The sequence below is a fragment of the Rhea pennata genome, chromosome 1, assembly GCF_028389875.1.
Source record: "Rhea pennata isolate bPtePen1 chromosome 1, bPtePen1.pri, whole genome shotgun sequence".
In the NCBI taxonomy this organism is placed as follows: Eukaryota; Metazoa; Chordata; class Aves; order Rheiformes; family Rheidae; genus Rhea; species Rhea pennata.
This window is the reverse complement of record NC_084663.1, coordinates 144,161,978-144,186,634: the sequence shown is the minus strand read 5'-3', so window position 1 is coordinate 144,186,634 and position 24,657 is coordinate 144,161,978. Positions and strand designations below refer to the sequence as shown.

The 24,657-nt window shown below is 37.0% G+C and overlaps 2 protein-coding genes across 6 annotated transcripts in view; one reads left to right on the top strand and one right to left on the bottom strand.

Annotated features, from left to right (window-relative positions):
* LOC134154856 (cohesin subunit SA-2-like) overlaps positions 1-8,031 on the top strand; it is a 60,750-nt gene extending 52,719 nt beyond the window's left edge. For 3 of the 4 annotated variants that reach the window (XM_062601501.1, XM_062601498.1, XM_062601512.1), the window contains 4 exons: positions 3,055-3,245; positions 4,241-4,415; positions 5,438-5,531; positions 6,988-8,031. In XM_062601501.1, coding sequence (XP_062457485.1) covers positions 3,055-3,245; positions 4,241-4,415; positions 5,438-5,531; positions 6,988-6,996 — 469 coding nt within the window. In that variant the 3' untranslated portion in view covers positions 6,997-8,031. Of the gene's footprint in view, positions 1-3,054; positions 3,246-4,240; positions 4,416-5,437; positions 5,532-6,987 lie in introns of those variants that run through there. The other variant, XM_062601507.1, reaches the window with a different exon arrangement.
* A 1,555-nt stretch (positions 8,032-9,586) lies between these two features.
* PPP2R3B (protein phosphatase 2 regulatory subunit B''beta) overlaps positions 9,587-24,657 on the bottom strand; it is a 52,976-nt gene continuing 37,905 nt past the window's right edge. The window contains exons 7-14 of one of the 2 annotated variants that reach the window (XM_062574870.1): positions 22,174-22,260; positions 21,566-21,722; positions 19,549-19,597; positions 18,264-18,353; positions 17,358-17,533; positions 14,161-14,279; positions 13,970-14,076; positions 9,587-10,825 (exon numbers count right to left, since the gene is read on the bottom strand). In XM_062574870.1, coding sequence (XP_062430854.1) covers positions 10,681-10,825; positions 13,970-14,076; positions 14,161-14,279; positions 17,358-17,533; positions 18,264-18,353; positions 19,549-19,597; positions 21,566-21,722; positions 22,174-22,260 — 930 coding nt within the window. In that variant the 3' untranslated portion in view covers positions 9,587-10,680. The remainder of the gene's footprint in view (positions 10,826-13,969; positions 14,077-14,160; positions 14,280-17,357; positions 17,534-18,263; positions 18,354-19,548; positions 19,598-21,565; positions 21,723-22,173; positions 22,261-24,657) is intronic. The other variant, XM_062574878.1, reaches the window with a different exon arrangement.

The following is a 24,657-nucleotide window of genomic DNA, read 5'->3' as shown; positions in this document are numbered from 1 at the left end:
GTTTGATCTCTTTTCCATTTAATGGCAAGTTCCGTGTAATATGCTTGGAATAGAAAGATATACATGTCACTATTCATAATAGGGATATTTAAGAATTTGCTGTTTACAGGAAAATGGGGCCTGGTCTATTTCAAAGCCTCTGTGTTTTACAGTGGTTTAAATATTTAAATTTAATAATACAAGAATAGTATCTTTATTCTGGCATCATTGGACATTATGCATCCTTAACAAAGAGATGGATGATTATGTCTGTTATTGCCTTCTTCACCTGCCTCAGCTCATTTTTAGGAAAGAAATAATACCCTCCCTTATACTTGACCTTTTACATTACTTCCCTGGTCAGTGCTACTGCTTTTGGATTTTTGCACTTCGGTCTTGAGATAAATAGAAATTTATAGGCACTGTGAAAATTATTTCAAAGTATATAGCAGGTATTCCCTTTTCCTGAGAGCATATTTGAAGACTTGGGAATGTAAGATGAAACGTTAAGACATGTTTCTCTTTTTGAATTTCTAAGCAAAGTACTCTAGTACCTGAGAGGAAAGGTTCCACTTTGTATAAGAAGCCAACAGTGAGAAGAAAAAAACAACAAACCCAAACACAGGAGCCCCATGCAACTTGTTTCTTCCTTGTGTCACTTTTAACTTAAATTGGAGGTTAGCTTCCATGGGTATCATCAACCAGGTTTTAAATAGCAAAGGTCAAGAGCAGTAAAATGTATAATTTCCTGTTACTTTTTATAGCAAATAAAGTGCATTACTGATTGTCAGCTGTGCAGACTGTATATCAAAAAATGAATTAAAACCAAAAATGCAAAATATAGAAAAGAAATATTTGACATAGACCGACTAGAAACCTGGGAGTCTAAAGTGGTTTATCTATAGGTAGTGGTAAGTTCCGTGTCTGTTCTTGCATTTTTCTCAGACAGAATCTTTGGCATACACCACTAGAACTGGTTTTGTACAATTTCTGTGCAACTTGGCCCTTGTGGCCTGGATTTTAAACTGCTGTTATCATCAATGTGACATTTCTGCAATAAGTACTCCTCTGTTAATCTATCCTTAAAAATCTTCAAAATCTCATTTACTTCCAGGGAGTATTTTTAATTAAGCAAGAGGGAAATATTTCATCATTGATGTGGGCAGGTTTAAGGCTATATCCTGATGATTTTTCTCCTGACCTATGGGTGTATTCCAGGAAAGCAGTATTATATACATTCAGGCAGGTTTATTCATTGAAAACTTTTGTGAGAAATACAAAACTTAGAAGGGAATGCTCCTTTAATTTCTACTGCCTTGGACCAACCTGTGGCTGTGGGAAACAAATGTAAAACAATAAAATTCATAAGGGGGGAAATTGCAGTTTTATCCACAACTATATTCAGAGTATGTTTCTAGAGTTTCTGTTCTGGGAGGCTTAAAATGCCTTGCAGGGGCTGGAGATTATATTTCCTCGTAGAAATATTTAGGTTTAGCTGCATCATAAATTACTGGATGGAATGTTTTAAGTCAACATGAACTTTTGGAAATAAACATCTGGTTATTTTCATTTTTATTATTAATCATAGGATTGATGTCCAGGTCTGTATATTAGCATATGTGAATATACCTATAACAGATGAGATACAGAATATGGGCATTTGTTAGAAAGCAGTATATTTCAACACTGTCTGAGTATATAGATTTTAACCTCCTCTTCCTGTAATTGCTCAGATTATAGCAATAAAATATCTGACTTGTCAATTGGTCTGTGCCACAAAATACGCACAAGAAACGAGTTATTGAATAGCAAGCAGCATGAAGGGCCTGATTCCTGAATCAGTAGGAGTCTTTCCGTTGACATTGATAGCAGTTGGATTAGACCTTAAAACAGTAGTTACAATACATGCTTGTTTGAAACCAGCAAATTCCATTACCAAGGCTTCTTGATCCCTGGGGCCCCCAGGGTTTCATGACTCTAATTGTTTCAGAGTCAAAGCTTACCCTAACCGCCTCCCAGCACTAGTTTTCTTGTTTTACAAAGCGACTGAAATGTCTGATATTTTCCAGGCCACACTCCTAATTGAAGAAAGAATAATACACTGTACAGGCTGGTGTTAAAACTGTCACTTCTAGTATTTGCTAACGGGGGGTTTGTTTTAATAACACTGGACTTAATTTTAAAGTGATGAGCTGTAGCTGAAATTTAGTGAATAGCCAGTTTCCAATCCTGAGTCAGACTGCTTTTCATTTCTTATTAGTTGTGGAATAGAAGCGGGTGAGCACAACTTTTGTCAGAAATATCTTTATTTTCCAAAACGAATGTCTGAAGGAGACCTCCTTGCTCCAGAAAAGGTGATAGCTTGATGATTAAATAATTCACCTAGAATTTAGGGAGGCCCAGTGTCAAGTTTCTGGTTTGAATCTGACAGAGAAGGGATTTGAACCAATATTTCCTACATCCCCTCTGTTGTTATATCTGCAGAGCTGCTAACTGCTTTTTGCAGACACTTGAAATTTTATTATGAACCTGGGAGAATTGGATTGGGGTTGTTATGGCAGTATAAAAAAAGTGTTCATTTTTAAAATTTGGATAAAACAGGCACTTCCTGGCCCAAATCTCCCATTTCCTGACTGACTATACTACTGCATCACAAGGAGTATCACTCACTTATGTTCTCCTTTGCATTGCAATCAATGAGGCAGAAAAAGGCCACCAGGAAAAGGGGTGCATCCTCTCCGAGTACTGCTGTGTTCCAGGCATTGCTTCCTGGCAAGAGCAATTGGCAGTGACTTTCCCTGCATAAGGAATTCTTTTTAGAGGCTGATGTGGCTCTGTAGTTCCTAGGAATCAAGTGTTGTTTCTAATGCTAAAGTTCAGGCAGTCTCTTAGCTTTGAAGGCATTTACGTTGACTTTGATTTCCAGGAAGTGGGATGCCCTTTCCTTTTCTTGATAGACAGTTCTGCCTGAGTTCTTTGTAGACTTAAAGAAAAATGCCTTTCTAGGAATACCTTCCCCAGATATTGAGGGAAAAGATACTGAGTTTTCTTATGCTTGCTTTTGGTTTTCTCCAGGTACACTTACTTACAGAGGTATGTAGCAGAACCACTGTCTTGCAGAGGAGACGAATGGCAGCCTTTGGTTTGGTACAGGAACTCTTTATTGGCAAATGAAGATGAGGAGAGCTCTGTCCTCAGCAGTTTAGGAGAGTGGTCCCCCGTGGGCACATCTAAGACATCTTCTTTTAAAAGGAAATTGTCTAATGGTATGAAAACTTTGCTGTTCCGGATTGGCTGGGTTTGCCGTGTCCCAGCAGAAACACACTTCTTCATGCTTTGCATTAGCAGTACCACAGTTTGGATGCTGCAGACTTTCCAATTTGAATTCTGGTTTTTGCCTTCAGCCTTGTTGTTGTTAAAGGCCTTTTCAAACTTGCTAGGAGGAAGGTTGGTCTTTCAACCCTGCATATTCAGGTTATCTTGTATTCATCTCTGCGCTCTGGCGTTTGTCTCTGCCTTTGGGGCTGGCTTCATTACTTCCACTTGTTAAGTTACGAGCATTGTTGCTCTAGGCTCTTATAGATAATCAAGAGAGGAGAGGTATTTCCAGAAGACTATTCAGACACCTGGGCTGAATTATCCTCTGGAGTCTTTTTCTCCATTGAATCTCTAAGGACCTATGGACTGTGCTCTTAACTTCAGGGGTTACAGTCATTTGGGCTAAATCCAGGTTTTAGCAGCTCTCATGGCTTTCCAATCTGTAATGAAGTATTTGCCCCACCAGTATGTAAGGATTAGTTAAATGTAGTAAAGCCACGATGAAAACAGTTGCCAGTAAAAATGCTATGTGTTATGGACACATACAGCTTGGGAAGGAAAGGGTATTTTTTTTCCAGAGTTCTCTCTCATTCCTTCTCAGTGTTTTTCTTTTCAGTGACCTGCCTTCAAACAGCTTGTTCCTTTGTATCCCAAAGGCACTCCTTTCTTGAAGTTTATGTAGACTCAGCAGTGCTGATAACATGGACTGGGAACAGTATCATAAATCTAAATTGTACAAGTGAGCAGTGGGTAAATTAATTTGATTTTCTCTTGTGTGACTTTTAGCTGGGTCCTTCAACAAATGAATGCTTTGTTCCAAGTCTCTCTTTGAGCTTGGCCTCCATTGCTTCCCCATATTATGGAATGCTGCTGTTGGAAATGGCCATCTCATGATGTCTGAGGGTTAGGCTGAAGAACAGGGTCTGTTTACTGTCTCTTCCAGGGTCTTTGCCTGAAACCAGCCACACTGGAGCAGCAAGGAAAAATTCAGACTTCCAGCATGCTTCCCAGCTTGCCTCTGCAGCAGGGAAAAGCAGAAAGAAGCTGAAATCTCGAGAGATGCACTTGCAGGAACATTTGCCATTCCTTTGTCCACCAGGATTGCAGAGAAGATACAGGTGAGAGTGTTATGCTTTACAAGCTCCTTCATTGTCCTGGTATTGATAGTTGGGATCTCTCCACCTTCCTCTGCTACTGTTTTATATAACACTTCCCTGTGCAGTGGGTCAGACTCTGTGTGCCTGTTGTCTGTCTTAAAAGCTGTGTCCCAAGGACAGGTTGTGGTTTTGGTTTCCTCAGACCAATATCTACATTTGCTGCTTCAGCCTGATTGTTGCCCGCTGTCCCATGACTTCTGTTGTTCCCCGGAGTAATATCAAGTCGGGGGAGAAAAAGACAAGAAAGATAACTTCCTACACCACTTCTCTTGTCTCCGGTCCTGATCAGAGGCCTGTGATTTCAGTTACTCCCTGGCTGTTTGCTGCAGCTTGAAGACGAGTGCTTTCTGCTTCCCTATCTGAGAATGAAAGGATTTTTGTCTCTGCAGATCTGCTACTAACTATTGTGTGACTGGTGACTTTTAGGAAGTACCAGTAAATATCTGTGTGCAGTGTGTGCATGCACATGAGTGAAAACCTGCAGAACTGGCTGTGTTGCAGAAATAGTGAGTCTGCACTCTAGAGCTTTTAACACACTTGGAGTGCTCAACTGGGAAATCTTTTTCCATAGTACACTCATTTATGTTCATACACACTTCAGTGTTACATGCTGTTTTCCTATGTTGATAGTTAAAAGATGAAACAAATCCCAGAAAGATGCACATTTTTCCAGGTCGTGGGACCCCTGTTCATAAGGGTGTGTTAAATATGAATGAAATAAGAAAAAAAATAATTAAACATGTAGGTAGTTGCAGATCCAGCCTCTGTTTAGACGGATGTTTTGTTTCTGAACTTTAATAGAAATTGCTCAAAGCAAAAGCTCTTCTGTGTTTGGGAAATACTGGGCCAGAAACTTTGGGTTACCCTTCGGTGGGTATCTCAAAAACAGATCTTAATGTGTGAAGTGCTGTGCCTTAAACAAAGTTGTACGGTGTAGAACCTCTGTTGTGAACAGCTTCTCAAGACTTGGCTTTTTGTTTCAGCCAAGATGAGATCAAGACAGAAGATGTCTCAGTAAAGGATCAAGCAGAAGACACAAGTGAAGATGTTGATATTGATGTGGTTGGTGCGGACCAGGTAATGGTAATTTAGGCTTGGGTTTTCCAGCTCTCTGGACAGCTGTACTTGAGGTGGGTGAATGTGAGTTCAGAACCACATTAAAACCCATTTAGCTAGCATGCTCATTTGCCACCCCATTCAACCCGAGAAAAGGGATTTTCATTTCCCCTCTTTCCAGCCCTGGCTGAGGTCTCCTTGTTCAAGTTGTTTATCTGTGTTTCTCCTATAATTCTTACTGTAGCATCTAAGGCACACTGAAATCCATTATGAGGAGGATCCAGTTTCCTTTTCCCATACTGTGAAACTCCTTAATTATGAAGCAGTTAAAGCAAATGGCTATTATTACTGACACATTGCAGAGATGGTATTGCTGCATGGCCTGTAGAGACTGTCAACTGCAGAGATGGTGTTTACATTGTGCTCTTTAGATGGAAAGACCGACCAGTGGTCAGCCCAGGGATCTCTGTGAAGCGTCCCTTGTTTCTTGTCCTTTTCCATGAGAACCTGTCTGGGAGATGAACTTGCCTCTCCAAACTAGCTGGAGATTTGAAGGGAAGTGTGTGATGGTTGTGGGCTTGGAGGCAGGCAGTTTAGAGCAGGCAGCTGGCATAGCCTGGGGTCTACCTTTTGGGCATTGGTTGCCTTGAGGATCAGATGTTAGTGTAGCCAAAGCTGCAGCTGTCTGCCTGGGTCTCAGCTCAGGAATGAATACTTGCAGCAGGAAAGGTCTTCTAGCCCTTTGGGACAGGGAAGTACGAGGTCACAAATAGGCTTTGTAAATCTTGAGTCTTGAAGCAGTGATTATATTGAAACAGGAAAAATGTGGCCATGTCCACCAGCTATTATTCCCCTTCCTTCCTCTAACAGGAAGTTCAGAGTGCTGTGTCACCCAGTTAGATTCAGGCGGCCCCTTGATTTCTAGTGTCTCCTGGTTATCTGAGATCTATAGCCACATTAGAGGACATTTTCTGTTTCTTGAGTTCTTAAATGAGGTGTTCCTGTAAAGTTGAGCAAATGATCTCTTGTCATACTTGAGTGGTCCTTTAAAAGGACCGTACTTAGTCCTTAAAAAGAAAAAAGAAGAAGAAAAGGTAGACTTTCCCTACCTTTTATTCTAGTCATATGCCTGTTAAAATGTAGATACTGGTTTGTTTGGACAATGTGATTGCAACAGTCAATAGAAGATAATAAAAGTAATTAAATCAGTGGACCAAGATAGAAGCCATGCAAGAAATGCACTAAAATCCACTAACTGTATGAACAGTATGTACACTGTCTTTTCTGGGCTGCTTGTGGTATAGAGATGCCTCTTTCCTGTTGTGGAAGCTAAGCATAGTGCTTTCCAGTGGCCAGCTGTGGCCAGGTTGCTAAGTGGAGAGAGGCCACACCTTTATTCTAATTCCCTGTGTGCACCTGTCTGATGTTTTCTTGACAGTATGACTGACTTGAATATTCTTCTTTTCTTCTGGTATAGGACAGCTGAGAAGAAGGCGACAGGAGAAATGGAAGTTAAGAACGTGGTATCGCTTCTTTCTGGAAACTGTTTAACTGAAAACTTGGTTGTGACAGCATCAACCAAGGGAGTGAGACAGTTCTCTTTTGGTATCTAAAGCCTAGCCAGCAAGTAGCAGATAGATATTAAGTCAAATTGCCCTGTGTGGGCACCCACCCAGAACTAGTTATTAGCACTGTGGTTGACTTCTCCACATTGCTGTTCATTGGTTTGACTGGTGGTGTGCTTCCAAGGTTGTGGAAGTTCTGGACATATTACTAACTAAACTGTGTCATCCTAGTGCTCTGTACTGTCTTGGAAAAAGGCCTGAACTAAGAACTGGAAGCAGGGTAGTTCAGAAATCCTAGCTCAAAGAGTCTGTAAACTAGATGAGAGAGACTTGCTCCTATCAGACCTGGGCCACTGTTCTGCTGGATGCACTCTTTGCCATTTGAGATAACCAAGGTGCATATGTACTTCTTTGTACCTGGTCATGGGGAAGGAAAGGGCCTTGCCTAGATGTGACCACTGGGTGACCACATCACTTGCTGGGTGATGTGAATTGACTCAGCTGTACTGTTTCCTGCTTGTTAAATGGAAAAGCTGGATCAAATCTTAAAATATTTCTGATCCTTGATGCTTATAGAGTTGTAGTTCTATACTGGGAATCAGGGTATACTCCAGGGAAACTTGCATTGTGACTTGTAGTTAAAAAAAATGAAAAAAAGAAAAGACCAGCTAGGTATTTTTCTCTGGCAGAAATCCTTCACAAAGTGATAATGCATTGGAAAACAAAGCTTGAAAATATTATGTAAATAGATTGTAAAAAAAAAAAAAAAAAAAAAAAAAAAAAAAAAGCGAGAGAGAGAGAGTCAGTAGGCTGGTCAGATTCTGGCTGCTTTTACTGACTGCTGACCCTTTGTTACTGCTAACTAGAATTGTATGCTGCATTAATTCTAGCATCAGTTTTATTTTTTTATTCTGTTTTGGATTGTAACTGTACAAAATAAACCACATACATAACCACTGCTGTCTATTAGTGCTGGACAGTGCAAGTGATATTCCTACAGAGTCTGAAGAAAAAACAGCAGTAGTGATAATGATCTTCTAGTTTGCCCCTTTTATTAAATATACAGAGAATTCACATTCATGTTCTTGAGAGCTGAAAGCCACGATTGTCCCCAGGTAACAAGCTATCAGGTATCCTGAAGGGGCAATAATGAAACTGTTGAACTGTTTAAAGTATTTAGAAAGCTAGTGCAAGGAATGAGGGAGGGAGGGAGTTAGCAGGCTGGAGCTTCCTTCCTTAGCCCTCGCGCCAACTCAGAGGGAAAGTGTAATAGAAGAAAGTACAGTATGTTCTAGATTCTTAAATCTCAGGTGAAAGTTAAGGCTGCTCTAGTCTTCAGTATTTTTATTCACTAGTAAATAATACAGATTCTTACTCAGATCAGTTTGTTTTTTGATCCCCTGTGACTCACTGTGTACTCCCCTACCTGACCCGTGTCCCTAGAAATACACAGTGGGTAGGCATTCAAAAATTAGCGTTCAGCACTGTGGTGCTGCCATCATCCACAAGTGTGGATCTAGTCTAAACACACACTTACGTGGCAGATAGATAGAATACAGCTGTTATACCTCTGACCACAGCAACCATACAGATGATTTAAGCTACTGCTTAAGTTAGTCTTGTAACATAAGTAATAAGGATATAAATTACCCTTCTAGGGGAAAGTGCACTCGTCTTTCTACTTAATGTATTGGAAGAAAAGTCATTTCCACAGTAACACTGTATTTTACTTTATTAAACCTGTGCAAGTCGTTTAGGAAAAAGGGACAGGGCTATCAAAGTATAATTGAGAGCAGGATTTAACAGGCTATTCATAAAATACAAAGCAGCAACACTGCTTATTGGTTCTGTAAAGAAACTCTACCTTGTACCTTACCTCTGTGTTTAATAGAGGTGTCATTGTGTGATGAGAGATTCCTTTGCTGTGTATTTCCATTTACAACTGATTTTAAGCTGATTTCCAGATGAAGGGCTTTAGGTAGAGGAAAAGCAGCAGACTACAACCACTTGAACATTGGAAGAAATTTAAGATCATATCCTAGAGAGCAACTTAAGTCATCCTTCTGCCTGGTACCTCAGAGAACAGAGTTCAAAATAAGTGTCCTGTATGCCACATACATACATACATACATAATTTAAAGGACAAGGAGGAGGGAAAGGTGTCTGCTTCTTTTTTTTTTTAATAAACTTCTTATAATCCTATTCTAACTTGAGTTTTCCTTGCTAAAATTTACTAACACATGTTAGTGATTAATTTCACTACATTCATGAAAAAAGGTAAGTTTTTTTATGTAAAATCTTGTGATGTTTTTCTGTACCACTTCCAGCTGTTTAGAAACACTGGCTTTTAGAAGAAAAACCTGCTAGAGCTTGATTTTTCTGAGTATGCAGCTTGATGCAATTACCTAACCAGACCGCATGCAATATGAACCCATATTATTTTAAACCGATCTTTAATAGCAAGAAATTAATTGTATGTAGTACATACCATAGAAATTAGAATCAGTAAGTTACATGTATGAAAATCTTTATTTGAAAATACAAACATGATTTTTAAACATTTGAGATCTACACTGCAACCAAAAATAACTTACATCTTTTTATACATTTTTCAACAAAATCTGTTTAACAGTAAAGTGAGGCAACAATTTCAAGCTGCTGTGACACTGTTTGAATATCCATGGAATGTGTCAATAGCAAACAACTGAAGGCAGGGGACAGACAAAAGCGCTGAATGCCCACAACAAGTTAGTGCACATCACTGATCAAGTAACATTTATACAAAGGACTTACTTAAAAAAAAATTGGTTCCTTCTACATGAATTAAAACACTCATTTTGGATCAAGTATGAACACTAAAACAGACTTCATTATTAAATAATCTTTTTATAATGAACATCAATGAAAAGACTTAAGTTTAAAAGAGCAAGCAAAGTTAAAAGTAGGGCAAACAAGGACTACACAGAAAAGAGGAGCAACTTTTTTCAGCCATTAGTTTTTCATGTGCACTAATACACTCAGCTTGTCAAATGAAACGGTGTTCGTAAATAAGAGCCGAGTCATGCACTCACAGTAATCTCTCTTCCTTGTCAAGGCAAAACACACCCCTAGAAACTGTCACAAGCATAAGCATTGCAGGTCATGTATAAATCGTCTCCTTGTTTCCCATACCAGGGCAGGGACATCTATTTACATTTGGGATGAAGATGGTCAGTGCACCACACATCAACTTAGAGTTATGCAGTCATCTCTTAAAAACAGTACATTTCTCTACAGTCAAATATTGTTATTCTTCCAAGAAATTATGCAACATCTATAAATAAATACTTTATTTATTTATTTTTATTTATTTATTTTACTTATTTTTATTTATTTATTTTTATTTTATTTTTTTTTTTTTACAAACTATAGACTATTGAATAAATACAAAAAGTTTCATCATTCCATACAAATGCACTTACTTTCTTTAAAAGGTAGTCTAGTGATTAAATATTTTCAGCAGAAAACTTGGCTGACTTCCTGGAAACAACCCATTGAAACATATAGGTGTTTAGCAGACCTGCTGCAGACTTTCCCTTTTCTTCTGCAAGTGTTGACTATAATCACTACTCAAAGTCCTCTTCATAGTCATATTCATCCAAGTCTACATCAGCCAGATGGGAAGGCATTTCAAAAAATGGTCTTTTTTCCATTTGACACTTTAGAACATTGGCCTTCTGATGGTCTACAGGATTCAGGTCTGCTTCATAGCTAGAAATGGACAACAAAAAAACCCCAAAACTTAGATATGATAGGAAGTACCTAAGGATTACAACCCTAAGGAGATACTCTATAGGAAGAACAGTTTTCAATATTTTATATTTAGCGTAGGTTAAAGAAACACATAACCAAATGCAGCACTCAGTTTCTGCACCATTTTCATACAAACAAAAGCTAGTGACTCCCTTATCATGTAAGACTTACTTGAGATATATAGAGCCATACTGAAAGGATTCAAGGCACATTGTGCTTTAGTGAGCTATTCTTAAGTTTGAAAGGTCAAATGCAAGATGTAAATATTTGACAGAAATCCTTCACATTTTCAAAGAAGTTTGAATTAAGTTGAATTAGGGAGAACAGAATATACCTTAAGCAGATGCAAAGCAGAAAATAATGAATTATTCAAATGGCCATGAGCACAAGGAAGTGATAGTAACCACCTGTATATTTAAGCAGATGCTAGAAAGCAAGAGTCAGTTGTTTAATGAGAAATACTGTTAACCAGCTGGTGACCATTAAAATAAATGGATAGATAATGATAGGTAATGAAATGTAATGTTTAACTAACTCATGCCAGTGAAGGCTGATATTTAAAAAGATTTGCTTCAGCAAATCCATATTTAGGTGGAGATGACCCATAACTTTTTTCATTCATCAATTAACTTGAACAAACCCTAGTCTCAGCAGAGATTTAGGATGTCACGTTAAACTGACCATTTTGTGGACTAGGTTGACTTAGGGTCACACACATCTTCCCAAATGCTACTGAATCTCATCTTAGCACTTGGGCATTTTGTCTCCTCAAGACAAAGCAAAGAACAAGCTTGTTTAGACACTGAAATATGTCCTGTCAGATATAGGCCCCAAACTTCGTTTCCTGTAGTGTTCTTCACTAAAGGATTAATGATACTATTAATTCCATCTTTTTGACAGATTTTCTCTTCTATATCACTACATGACAAATGCAAAAGGTGTGTTACAGAGAGATGACAGGAACTTTTTCAGTCAAGAAAAGCGACAGCATGAGAACACTGCAGATGCTCTTTGTAGATTCCATCTATCCTATAACTTAAAGGATTCTTATTCAAACTGTACTGGGCCAAAATGAAAATCCTATTCTCTTCCAAAGCTCTGGTGTCCTCATGGACTGACTATAACTTTTACTCCTTTTCAAGATGTTCAAATCAAGGAAATTTTATAAACACTCTCCAAGTAACACACATCCAGGCACTTTTATTTGAGCTGCTTCTCACCGTATTAGAACGTATTAGACTACTCCTATTTACCAGCAGAGATGTTTTACAAAAATCTAAACATACAGCTACAACAGCTCTATAAAGGTCCTTTCTTTCTTTGCAATTTTATGGCTCATGCAAAGCTAAAGAAATCAGCTTATTTCTAGAATTCTGCATACTATTCCTAGGTTTCAAGTTAACTGATTTGATAGGAATGCTAGGAAAAAAAATACTACAGTTAATTAAATCAACTTTGTGCTGGATTGTCAAACAATCACTTCTGTTAAGACAAGGTAAAACAAGCCACTAAGTAAAGTCACAGAATCAAAACAAGTTTTTGTACAATGCAGTAACCTAAAACAGTCATTTGTTAATACACTTGTTTGTGAAACTGTTCTATTCCAGTAGCAGCAAGCAAACTACTTTTAGTGGTCTTGCATTTCTTTCAGCTTCAGCATTAGAAAAGAAGCTCCCTTTTCAGATCAAACTCAGGTTTTAGAGTAATCGTGAATATCTATAGACAGTACTTCTCCAAATGATTGGGCAAGAGTCATAAGCATGTTAAAATACTGTTGCCTGGCTTGAAAAAATGTTAATGTTCATCTGATGCAGGAAATGCAGGCATGTTTTTGCTAGACAGGTCCATCAACTTCAAGCCAAAAACAAATTAAATTTGTACTTTTGCTTATTTTTAATAACAAAAATGACAAATAGCAAATCCAAGACTTTGAAAGCTTGACATGAACTTCACTGCTGCCAACTGGAAACAAGATTTGAAAACCTGATACCAACTACAGTAAGACTGCAAGAGGTTCTGGAAGCTAGGCAGCAAAAAATAAAGGAATGATTTAGAAACAGTAACATTTATTTATTCTTATAGAACTGCAAGGAATCACAGAATAGTTAAAGTTGAAAAGGACTTTTGGAGATCCAGCCTCTCTGTCCAAATAGGCTCATCTAGAGCAGGCTGTCCAGGACACCCTGTTCAGCAAGGTTTTGAGTATCTCCAGAGAAGGAGACTCCACAGCCTCTCTGGGCAACCTGGTCCAGTGCTCAGTCACCCCCACAGCAAAGTTTTTTTTCTTATATTCAGGTGATACTCCCAGAGTTTCAGTTTGTGCCCACTGTGTCTCATCCTGTCACTGAGCACCACTGAGAAAGCTCTGGCTCCATCTTTTTTCTTACCTTCCCTTCAGATATTTATCACACATCAATAAGATCCCCCTCAGCTCTCTCTTCTCCAGGCTAAATGGTCCCAGTCTCTCATCCTCTCCTCATGTGAGAGATACTCCAGTCCCTTAATCATCTTAGTAGCTATTTGCTGGACTTGTTGCAGTATGTACATGACTCTTTTGTACTAAGCAGCCCAGACCTGGACTGAGCAATCCAGGTGTGGCCTCATCACTGTGGAGTATCAGGGAAGGATTATCTCCCTCAACCTCCTGGCAATGCTCTTCCTAAATGCAGCCCAAAATACCATTGACAACCACTGTCAATAAGGGCATGCTGCTGGCTCATGTCCAACTTGTACACCAACACCCCCAGGTCCTTTCTGCAATGTTGCTTTCCAGATGAGTTCAGAAGACTTGTTTCTCAAAACAGGCTCTTAGTTCACTTAAAAACAAGTTCCAGATTTAAATATCATATTTTGTTTGGTTTGAAACTGTTTAAAATCTTTTTTCCTCCCAAAATTTGAAGTAGGACCTAGTCTTTGTCAAAAACGATGCGATCATAAATTGTCAAGGAATATTTTTGTTCTAGGTATAAGCAAACTTTTTCCTTCCTGGCATGTGACGAAACAAGACAAAGTTCTACAAAAAATAACATTAAGGATGACACTGATGGTGAGGCTCTACATCAGCAGAGAGGACTCAGACCAACTCTCCTGCTACATTCTTACCCATCATTCCACTGGTCACTTGCTGCCTCTTCTGCTACCAAGATATCGTACTCTTCAGCAGCATACTTCTCCCAGTCAGAGATCTCTTGGCTTTCACCTTCACCATCCTAAATAAACACACTGCAAGTTATACAAAAGTGTATTGGGCATTAAGCATGTAGCTAGAAAAATTTTTAAAGCTTCATACTCACCCGCAACACAGAAAATTGATCCTTCTGTTCATGGTCGAGATATTTTTCAATGTTGAAAAAAGTATCAAAAAACACATTTGTCAACTTACACTTCTTTAAATCATGCAGAGTAATTTTTCCTGTAAAGAAGATTAAGATATTTATCCTTCCTCCAAAAGATAAATGTTATTCAAAAGTCAAGTCAACAATTTACTCAAGAACCTTTGGCACTAGGGCTCAGTGCAATAGGAAAAAAAATGAATAAATTAAATACCTACAGAAGAGTCCTTCAAAGTGGAAAAAACTTTTTAAAATATTTCAGATTTGTTACTTGCTTTAGCTGCCCTCCTACTGTCCTTCAACATGTTGAAATGAGATGCAGTCTACCTTACGTAGCTATTAAAAGTCATTTAAGCTAACTGTCCAGGTATCCTCAAGGGATGCAAGCCCCCTCAACAAGCTAGTCATTCTATCCCAAGTAGTGTTTGGGTAGCAGGGAAGAATCTTCTCTGACAGTGGCCCCACTGATACATGTATGAGAGGGATTCCTCTGCTCTTTTTACATAAACTATTTTGCATGACAAGTGAGGGTAATTCATTTCACTGAGCTCCTTCAACCTGTGAAGTAATTTTTATGGGCCCCTCAAAATGTGGCTTTTAGTTCATACGTACGTACATATGTGTGTGTGTGTGTGTGTTATACAAATGACACTTTCATAAAGACTAGTTTCCTTGCACTTGTCCAGCATGCTCAATCTTCACTGCTTCAGAATTCTAAAAGTTCGAATTTCTTTTTTAAGTGATACTTTAAAGATTCAAAGCAATGGATTTGTTAAGCATTACAACTATTTGTCAGATTGCTCAGAAACGTAACCTGGTAGAATGACTGAAAAATACCACACATTAAGAGAAAGACAGGCGTCAGTCCTTACAACTCTATAAATTCATCTTAGATACAACCAGTCTTCTATTGTCAGAGAGAGGTTAACTATAGATGTTACAGAAGAGCGTAAGAACAGCTAAACTTAAAACAGTATTTCTTCAACATACTATCCAGCCTATAAGAACGTATAACTCAAGGACATGAGAGGTCTTTGAATCTGAATCCCACTGGGAAATCGTTGCCACACAAGTAAGTGCCTAGTGCCATCTGAAGCACCCAGCTTAGAGCTGATGCTACAGAACAACATGAATGGCACCTGTGTTACACCTGAGAAATCCACACAGATGTCTGATGTATCAGGCCATCTCAAGTGGCAGGAGCCTCCCAAAACCAAGCAAATGATTTGAGTCTAAATAATATAAATCTCCCTATTTAGGCACATACATTTGGTTAGTTGATATGCTCTCCAGTTTCTGTGGACTGCAATGGAAGCTTAAAGACATAAGGCTCATGCAGACTCCTACACTGTCTCTCAAGAGACGGTTAAAAAGAGAACAGAACTGAGATAACTGAATTTAGGTTTCTACAAATTCAAGAATTTGTCTGTGGTACACAGAGCATCCTGTAGCAGAGTGCATCACAGTTTAGCTACGTGCAAGTACCTTTTTTTGTTTAAAATCTACAAGTTGAAATTTCATTTGGTGCTACTAGTTTGTGTTAGAAAAACTATGAAGGATTTTTCCTTAATCCACCTTATCCACGTCACACAGTTTTTATGAAAAACCTTATTAATCTTTCAGAATTTGCTTTCATCTTCATTGTTCCACCCCAAAATTTGCTTGGTTGTTTCACAGCCTCCTTTTATCCTCTTCATGATACAAAAGAGATACACATCAGTATCACATCAGTACACATCTTTCATTCCAAATGCAGAACAGCAACATTACTGAAAATGTCTGCCTTTCAAGAGTATAGTGTTCCTAAATTCAGAAGGCTATCATAAGGAATCATGTAACAAATTTTACTGAGAGCTTAATTCACTTCATTGTAAATCCCCCCACCAATGCATTATGCATTGGAAGCTTTGTCTAGGAACTTCATTCATAAGATCTAGGAATGAGCTTCCAGTCTAAACATACTTTATATTCCTTCTTCATTTTTTAATCTGCTTCTAGCAGTGGGTTTTCACCTCACAATCCATATTAACTCAGTTTTAGATAAGAACGTGAAGCTTCTGTTCTATAAAATCAAATTTGAGCTGTTTCAATTTCCTTAGCATGCAGAATATCAAGTACTATCAAGTATCAGATAATACTCCTATCAAATACTAAAAGCAAATACGACAGATCTAAATTTATTGCAATGCAGAGTCTGTACAATAACAGCAAATAGATTGTATGCCAAGTCCCTTTACACATCAAAGCTGACATTAAAAAAAGTATAGCCATAATAAGGATTATCAGTGCTAACTATATGTAAGTATTCAGGTATCACATTTAGATAGTTTGACTTCAGTTGTGTTGAGTTCAAGAAATCCCTGAAGCCCTCACATGACAGTTACAACAGTTTTATTAAACAGGTGAGACAAGTGTCAAAACAGCGCAGAGATAGAGGCAGCGAACATGCAGAATACTGCTCTTCGACTTCACAGTAACATGTTCAGAAGACATTCAAAATATTTTGGACAGAACAGCAAATACAAAGTGAGCATCATGAAGCATTATAAGGATATAAACATATTAAGACATAACCTGTAAACTCAAATTTCACCAGCTAAAGATTACACATGTCAAATAAAGGAGGGTAGAAAGCAGCAGGTCTATGACAGTTTAATCAACTTCAAAATATGGAAAATGGCCAAAAACTAAGGAGAGTTTAAAATCCAGCTATTTTTATCATATTGGTATGAATTTCTTTGTAGAATTTTAGGCTCTTAAAGTCATTTCATTACTGATCTAGAGACAAGCACCACTTAGACACTGTTCCCTCTGTAGGGATCTAAGAACAGGTAGGCAATAAGAGAAACAAAACATTCAAGAGCTTCTCTTGAGAGCATCACCTTAACCAGACAGTGACAGGATTTCATTTGAGACTAAAAATGGCTATAAGCCCAAAATAAATGCCATAGAGGAATTTTAAAACAGCATATTATCTTTTAGCATGAAAATGAATACCTGCCTCTCCTCAGACAATCATTCAATTAATAAGCTCTAACAGGCTTTAGAGAGACCACACAACTGCATATTCTCAGTTTAGCCAACAGAATGTTTTAAGTGGAACACTAGCTCCTAATCCATAGGAGCAGAAATTACATAATGGAAAAAGATTTCATTACCTTCATTTTGTGGCTTCACAAGATCCAGCATCTGGCACAAACAGTCCTCAAATGGCAAAGGTTCTATGGCCATGTTATCTAATTTTTGACATTGTTCTTCATAAAAATACTCCAGTTCATACATAGACAAAGCACCATCCCCATCAAGATCCATGCAGCGAAACCAGTATTCAATGCTGAAATTCAGTAATTAATAGTAAAAAAAAAAAAACCCAGTTTATACAAGCTTATTAAGAAGCTAAGAATTTATGTTGCCTGTTTTAAAGGCTGCATTGCTTACAGACGCAAAACTGGACTTATGCCTACATTCCATAATGCCATAGGAAGTCATTAAACAAGAAACATCCATTGTGATAAGAGTTTCTGGTGTTCTCCATGCCATATAACATTGTTTGTATTTGAAAACACTTGTGAGGGAATGATGGAGGAGATAAAATACGTATGTGGCGTTATATGAGAACTCAAGGGCATCAATGAAGAAATGAAATTGTGCCATCAAGATCCAAGATCTCTTTTCATATTGAAGCAGCCAATAATACTTCAAGCAGTAAGTTTCTTTTAAATATCCTACAGCTAATTGCTAGCTGTGTAGTTCCCAAGAATCTCCAGCATCATGAAACTACATTCTCCTCTATCTATGACTGTCCATTAGTAGGCTACACTCAACATATGGAACAGTAACATTTAATAGCCTCTTAATAGTTCATTAAAATAGGCCTTTACAGTGGTAACACTAGAAGCAACTGAGAAATAAGAACCATGCAGTGAATTGCAGCCAGTTTTCCATTCATGTTTTCAGAGTTTAGCTTCTGCCAGAGTTCTAACTGAGCGTCAGTGGTTCCCATTCAAGGATCAGAAAGCCAGTAAAGCCAATTTTTAGTTCTGTTAAAACAAGTCAAGTCTTACCTCGTCGGAGTCTTTTTGTCCTCTTCAGATATCAAAAACCAGACAAAATCAGCGTAGCTAATTTTTCCATCTTTTTGTGCTTTTCTACCTCTTGAAGGCCAATGCAGGGGAAAAAGAAAAGATAGATTTTTTTAAAAAAATGCTTAAGTTCTGCTAAAAAAATTAAGGATTACTTTCCTCATTGCTATTAACTCTTAATATATTTTGCTAAAAGACAGTGTTTGAGAGGTGGCTTGTTGGAGACTGCTTTGATCATTGAGGGTAAGAGAGCTAGCTTCATGTGCTGTGTTCTGCTTCTACTACATTGGGTATTTAAAGAGAAGGGTAACAAGTGGCTAGTACTGTGCAGAGGAACCTACAGATTTACTTCTTGGACAGCAAGACAGTTCCTTAGTTACAAACAGACAAGTTATTTTAATTTATACAAGCACATGTGCTTTTTAGAGTATCTATTCAGTAGAAGTGCTAGGATGGAAATATGAAAATAAGAATAAAGTGAAGATATTCAGGAAGTAAATGTATGTGACAAGAAATTAATTGTCTGTTTCTACTCCTATACCATGGAACATAGCATTCAAATACTTTCTGAAGTGATGTCAAACTTTGTAGAGATAGGTAGCTTTTCCCAGGAATATTCATTCACAAAATTCCCTTTTTACTCTTATCCTCACAGTATTTACAAAAATATGGTGTGTGTTTTCTTGCCCAAATCACTTGCATAGAAAGAAGTAAACTCTAAACATGTGTGTGCCAAGTGTCATTTCAAACAGAAATGGCATGACAAAAGTTATCAGTCACTTTCTAGCTGCAGATATAGCATGAATGCTAGCAAAATGTTTCAAAACCGAGTGAAATATCACATCTACTCAAGACAAAGTCAGTTTAAGTAGCACATAAAGGATGTGTGTCAAAAGCACAAAGTACCCCAATTAGAGGTATTTTTCCCAATTTATTTATGCAATAAGCATTCATTTTACAAGCACTACTGAAAAGTGCAATTCCCTTTGAGAATTCTTCAGGTTTGATGGATAGAAAACATCCTTCCTTTCTCATTTCCATCCCTGCTGAGCTGTACAATATTCAATGGCTAGTGTTAATACAGGTAATGAAAGACGAGTAAAGATCTTGGAGCCAAAGATTCCAAGAATATTGTGGTATTTGAACTACAATATTAAGCCCTGAAATTCACTGGAATAGAAATTCTAGGGGAAGTCATCTATTCTGAAAATGCCATGCTCAATTTAACAAGGAAATGTCGATATAAATCAGCATACAATGTAATTACCTTGTTACTGCTCCTGAGAAGATCCTCTCTATCATCCTATTTGATATTGCTGTGAAAGAAAGGTACATAACTGACGTCATATTTTATCCAAGTGATCTTTGTTTTATACTGTCTAGTTGAAGAGTTTATTGGAAACCTCTTATACATACACATCTGTGAGAAAGATCAAGTGTAGCTCTCCAATTCTTTTGAGTCCCACTGGAGAGGATCATTTAACAGACAGTCTCCAAAACAATGCTAGAACCAACCACCTTTGAATTCAGGCTCGATACAACAATAGTAATGTAATAAACACAACAAAATTGGCAGATTACTAAGAAAGCATTTACCAGTAAATCATGTTTTCAAGTGACATTCCAGACTACGTGACTTAGCTTTTGGCAAAAAAACAAAGTAGAATTGGCAGGTTAATACATGATGAGCATACCTAACTGGTTCTGACTTGGGTCTACTTCCAATATGGTTCTGATCCATGATTTATTGTGAGATCGCTTCAGGGATGTTAGAGATGTCTTAAATGAATACTGCTTTCTGTAAAGGATATTGCAGCAGAACGTTGTATTCAGGATGATATATCCTGAAGAATTTGTGAATGATATTCAAAGCCACACAAGATACTATTCTCACAGAAGCAGAATTACTTATGATTATTCTATCTGATAACAAAAAAATTTTTAAGACATTGCAGGAATACTGATAATCAGCCCAGTGGTTAACCATTAAAACAGTTAATGTATATAAGGCATTTGATGATGTTATACCATACTACGTTAATTGGAACAGTAGATTCTACTTAACAGTTATTCCCAGAACTGTAGGATAGCCAGTTTGTTTCAGAAATACCACGTGCTGCTTCCTTCCATGTCTCCACTTTTAAAATACTGAGAAAGTAGTTCATTCTTCTCAATACCTACAAACTTTAATGTTTTTTATTACTATGCATAGAAGTGTTTGATATAGCCTAATTTTAGGCCAACCACAGTAAGAAAGGAAGAGGACTGATGAATTGAAATTACCTAATTTTGACATACAACAAATAGAAGTTTAAGACCTATGTGTAAAAACAGGTAATTTTATCCATTTTAGGTTCATATTTAGGTTAGTTCTCATCAGGCAGCAGGCCTTAGAACTTAGTCCAATATTCTGTAGTTTAAAGAATGCAAAAATGTGCAGATCTAAACTGACTGTGGCCTGATTTCATTTCTGCTTATTTCCTGCTGTGTACTAGCTCAGTAGAGCAACCACTCAAACAAAAGCCTTCTTTCCACAGCGTCCTAACGTGTCAGACTTCAGTAGGCAAACTTTCAGAAGCAACGAGAATTCTGTTTATTCTTTTTGGTCAGGGATAATATCCCATAGTCACTTTGTGTTTAAGTAAACTTCCCAGTCCTGAAAGAAATAATTTTAAGATGACAATGGACACAAAGCATCTGGAAAATAAGTTTGATACAAGCTGCAAGAATATCTAAACTAGGTACAAGCATGCAAGATTGTAGAATCTCAGTATCATTGCAGCTTATGAATGCAGAAAACAAAGCAACTAAATGGCATTAAAACAACTTAAAATATACTGTAGTTGAGTCAACAAAAACTTCTGATAAACAAAGTATCCAAATATTTGTCTTACTTTTCTACTCTTTCCATATTCTTTTCCATAAAAGCTATGCTACTTGAATGATATCAGTAAAATGGATCGTTTCCAAAGATAACAACCCAAAACCTTCAAATGAAGCCACTTATAATATACCAAGACTTATATCATGTTTTAAATCAAGCCTAAATATTTATAAGTGCTTTTCTTCTTCTACTTCTTTGCCAAGATCAGGGTTCAAATCCAGAATTTTCTTCAAATTTGTTATCATTAGACACAAAGCAGTGTCACAGATGACTCTTTTATTCCCCTGAGTCAGAATCAACTATTCTAACAGATTCATGAACATTGGCCTTGGCAATTAACTGCTTCCTCAGTTTAATTTTGCAGTTCATTTAGCCCACAGAGGTGCTTCATTTGTCATACCATGATCATTGTGCCGAGCTAAATCCTTACGATCAATAAAGAGGTCATGATCTGTATCCAGCTCCCAAAATTTGCAATAGATTACGTAGAAATGTTCATATGAGAAGTAGTCTGTCAGCTGGTTAATATCAGCTTCCTCTTCTAACAATGCCACATTCTATTAACAGAAGGATAAACAGAACACATTAAAGAATTTGTAAAATAGCTGTTGGGATCTGAGTTTTCATAACCAAGTTAATATAAGTGTTGTCTAAAAGTCTTCCAGTGAAACTACTTTATTGTCAGAGACAGTAAGCACCACATAGTATGACAGCAAACATTTAATATACAAGGTGGAAATGCAATGTATGCAGAGAAGTAAGAGGAAATCAGCCAGACTTCTGATAATTATGTTGATAATGATAATTAACTATGTATATATACAACTCTAAATAAAAGATGACACAAAGTGAAACATATTCCAGTATATGAGAATTAATGGAATTTAGCCTTCACCAGTTTTTGGAAAAGGTAGAAATGCTACTTATGTTACTCCCTTAAACATTTAGTCAAAGCAGTTTTTAAACTTGTAAAAACACCTATCTTACAAAACATTACATGTTCTGTACCTGCAAAAAGTTGCTTTTCCTGAGCTCGTTACATGTTATTTTCCCAGACCAGGACCTATTTACTGTATAAAATATTCTCTGTATAACCTGCAAGAAACAGAAAATTGATCTGTGAAAAGCGATCTTAACTATCTTAACTGAACAGCCTCCCAAAATCTTTGTGATCAAAGATAAATTTTAGTTCATCTGCATTTTAGGAGTCCATCTCTCCCCTCTATTGAAGGGTTCACAACTCCATTCTTCTTGTTACTCAGCAAGCTGATGCTTCTCTTAGGTCATACTACCAAACTATTTCTAAATCTGCTTTTAAACTCATCTGGATACATTTTTTTTCCAGTGCTGCATTACTTATGTCTCATACTGTAAAGCTGTAGAATACCTGTAGCTATCCAGAATACATCTACTGACAATTCCATTACCTTCCAATCTTCTAGAACTGCAGGATATCATCTAATAAACCTAGTAATATATCTCATGACTTCAAATTTAAAGACCTAATGTTTATTATAAAAAAAATTTACTTCACAAATGAAGCACAGATAGAAAGGGGACTATCTAAGAAAGATCAAACTAGAGAACTGGGGGATGCCATTACTTCTGAAGTTCCCAAAGGCAACAAACCAACATTTGATGGAAAAAATACTTCCTGTGAGTAGATGGAGAATATATTTTTCCATTTAATTTTATTCTTTTTGAAGCTAGTTGAAAAAACTGACAGTAGTATTAAACATGTAAAATTTTTTACATAAATGTTTTTCAGTTAGAAAATAAGATGACTAGTCTTATGCTATGCAGGAAATGAGAACTGGATACACAATTGAATTAATTTGTTTCTAATACTTCTGCTTAAATCAATTTTACATTTAAAATATTTCAGTAGACTTATGCATTCAGCATAATTTGCTTAACTTTAGTTAACTACTTTAAAACCATTTCTTCAACTGAGTTCAGTAGTCATCTCTATTTTGACTTGTCGGGCAGATATACATTTCAAATAAGTCATTTATCATTAAAACGTAGACAAACACCTAAACACAGTACAAGCTGTAATTGCTTAATTAGAAATGATTATATACAGCTGATTATCAAAGCACCAAATAGCGCACTTATATTATTAGCAATACACCAAAAAGAAGCAGTCTTGGAATATTTCTCTCCCCAAATGAAATCTCTTCCAAACTAAAGACTTTGCTATTTATCACTTCTGATGAACTGCAGCAAATCAATAGTTTAAACCAATCCACCATTTCTATATTATAAAAAGTGTAATTATTTAAAAAGTTTTAAAATAAAGCTTAAGCTGTAGTACACAGTAAGCTCTGTAGCTCTTACTTTGAACAAGAACAGCTGGTTCAATAAACTAAGAGAAGAGAATAAACTAGCCTACTTTTGAAACTTAATTAGCACTCTAATTGTGAGTTTGGGAAAGGCCCATTTTTGGCTTATACTACAAAGCAATCTTTTTCTATAAAGGTTTTTGCCTTAGCTTTGCAACTTAATCCATCTGTATGTCATTATCTCATCTGTTATACATTTAACTGCTCTAAAAATAAAAACAAAATTGAATGTTTGCTAGAAACAACAGGGAACAAAAACTGGTTCAGAGAATCCAATCAGAGTATAAGCAAATTGTCTGAAATTGTCCTCTTTACTATACTGCACAATGTTTTGTCAGAAGGAAGAAGTTGTGCAATATATAGATTATAATTTCAAGAATTCATAGTTAAGATATACACTTCACTTATTTACAGATTAAATGTATTATTAATTTGCCAAGACAAACTTTTTACACAGCCTAATCCTGAACTGATATACCTAACCTTACCTCACTACATTGCGACTAACTAACCTATACCATTGCATAGCAGGTGGAACCAATTGCTTTTATGATTGAACACTTACAAGACACCTGCTTCATGAAAGATTTATACATATACATATTTGTGTGTGTGTGTGTGTGTGTGTGCGCGTGTTAACTGCAAGTTAGCATTAACAGACATTAAGTCTCCAACTGCAATGCTTACAAAGTTCTTTAGATATACCTTCATACAGCAACATAAAGGCTTCTACAAGTTTAACTATTACCTTGAATACAGGTATAAAATGCCATGCTTCACCTTAACAGAAAAATCATCTATAATTATTTTAGTAATAACTTGGAGGACATAATTTTAGAAGTCTGCATTGGTCAGTTACTCTATCCTAAAATAAGACAAGAAGAGGCAGACAGTCCTCTCGCCATTTCTTGTTCTGCAGACAGATATTTCAAATAATATCATATTCATAATACTAAATTTTTTGATTAAACATGAATTTCTGTTGAAGATCAGACTAAATTTTCTTAGTAAAATACTGCTAGTGCTAATTTGTCTGATATTCCTATACTCAGACCTACTCAAATAACCCGTTCCTCTGAAGAAAAGCAACTGGAAGTGGCAGGACCTCTTCCCTCCTACTGTCCTTCAGGACAAGCAGCCAGTTTTC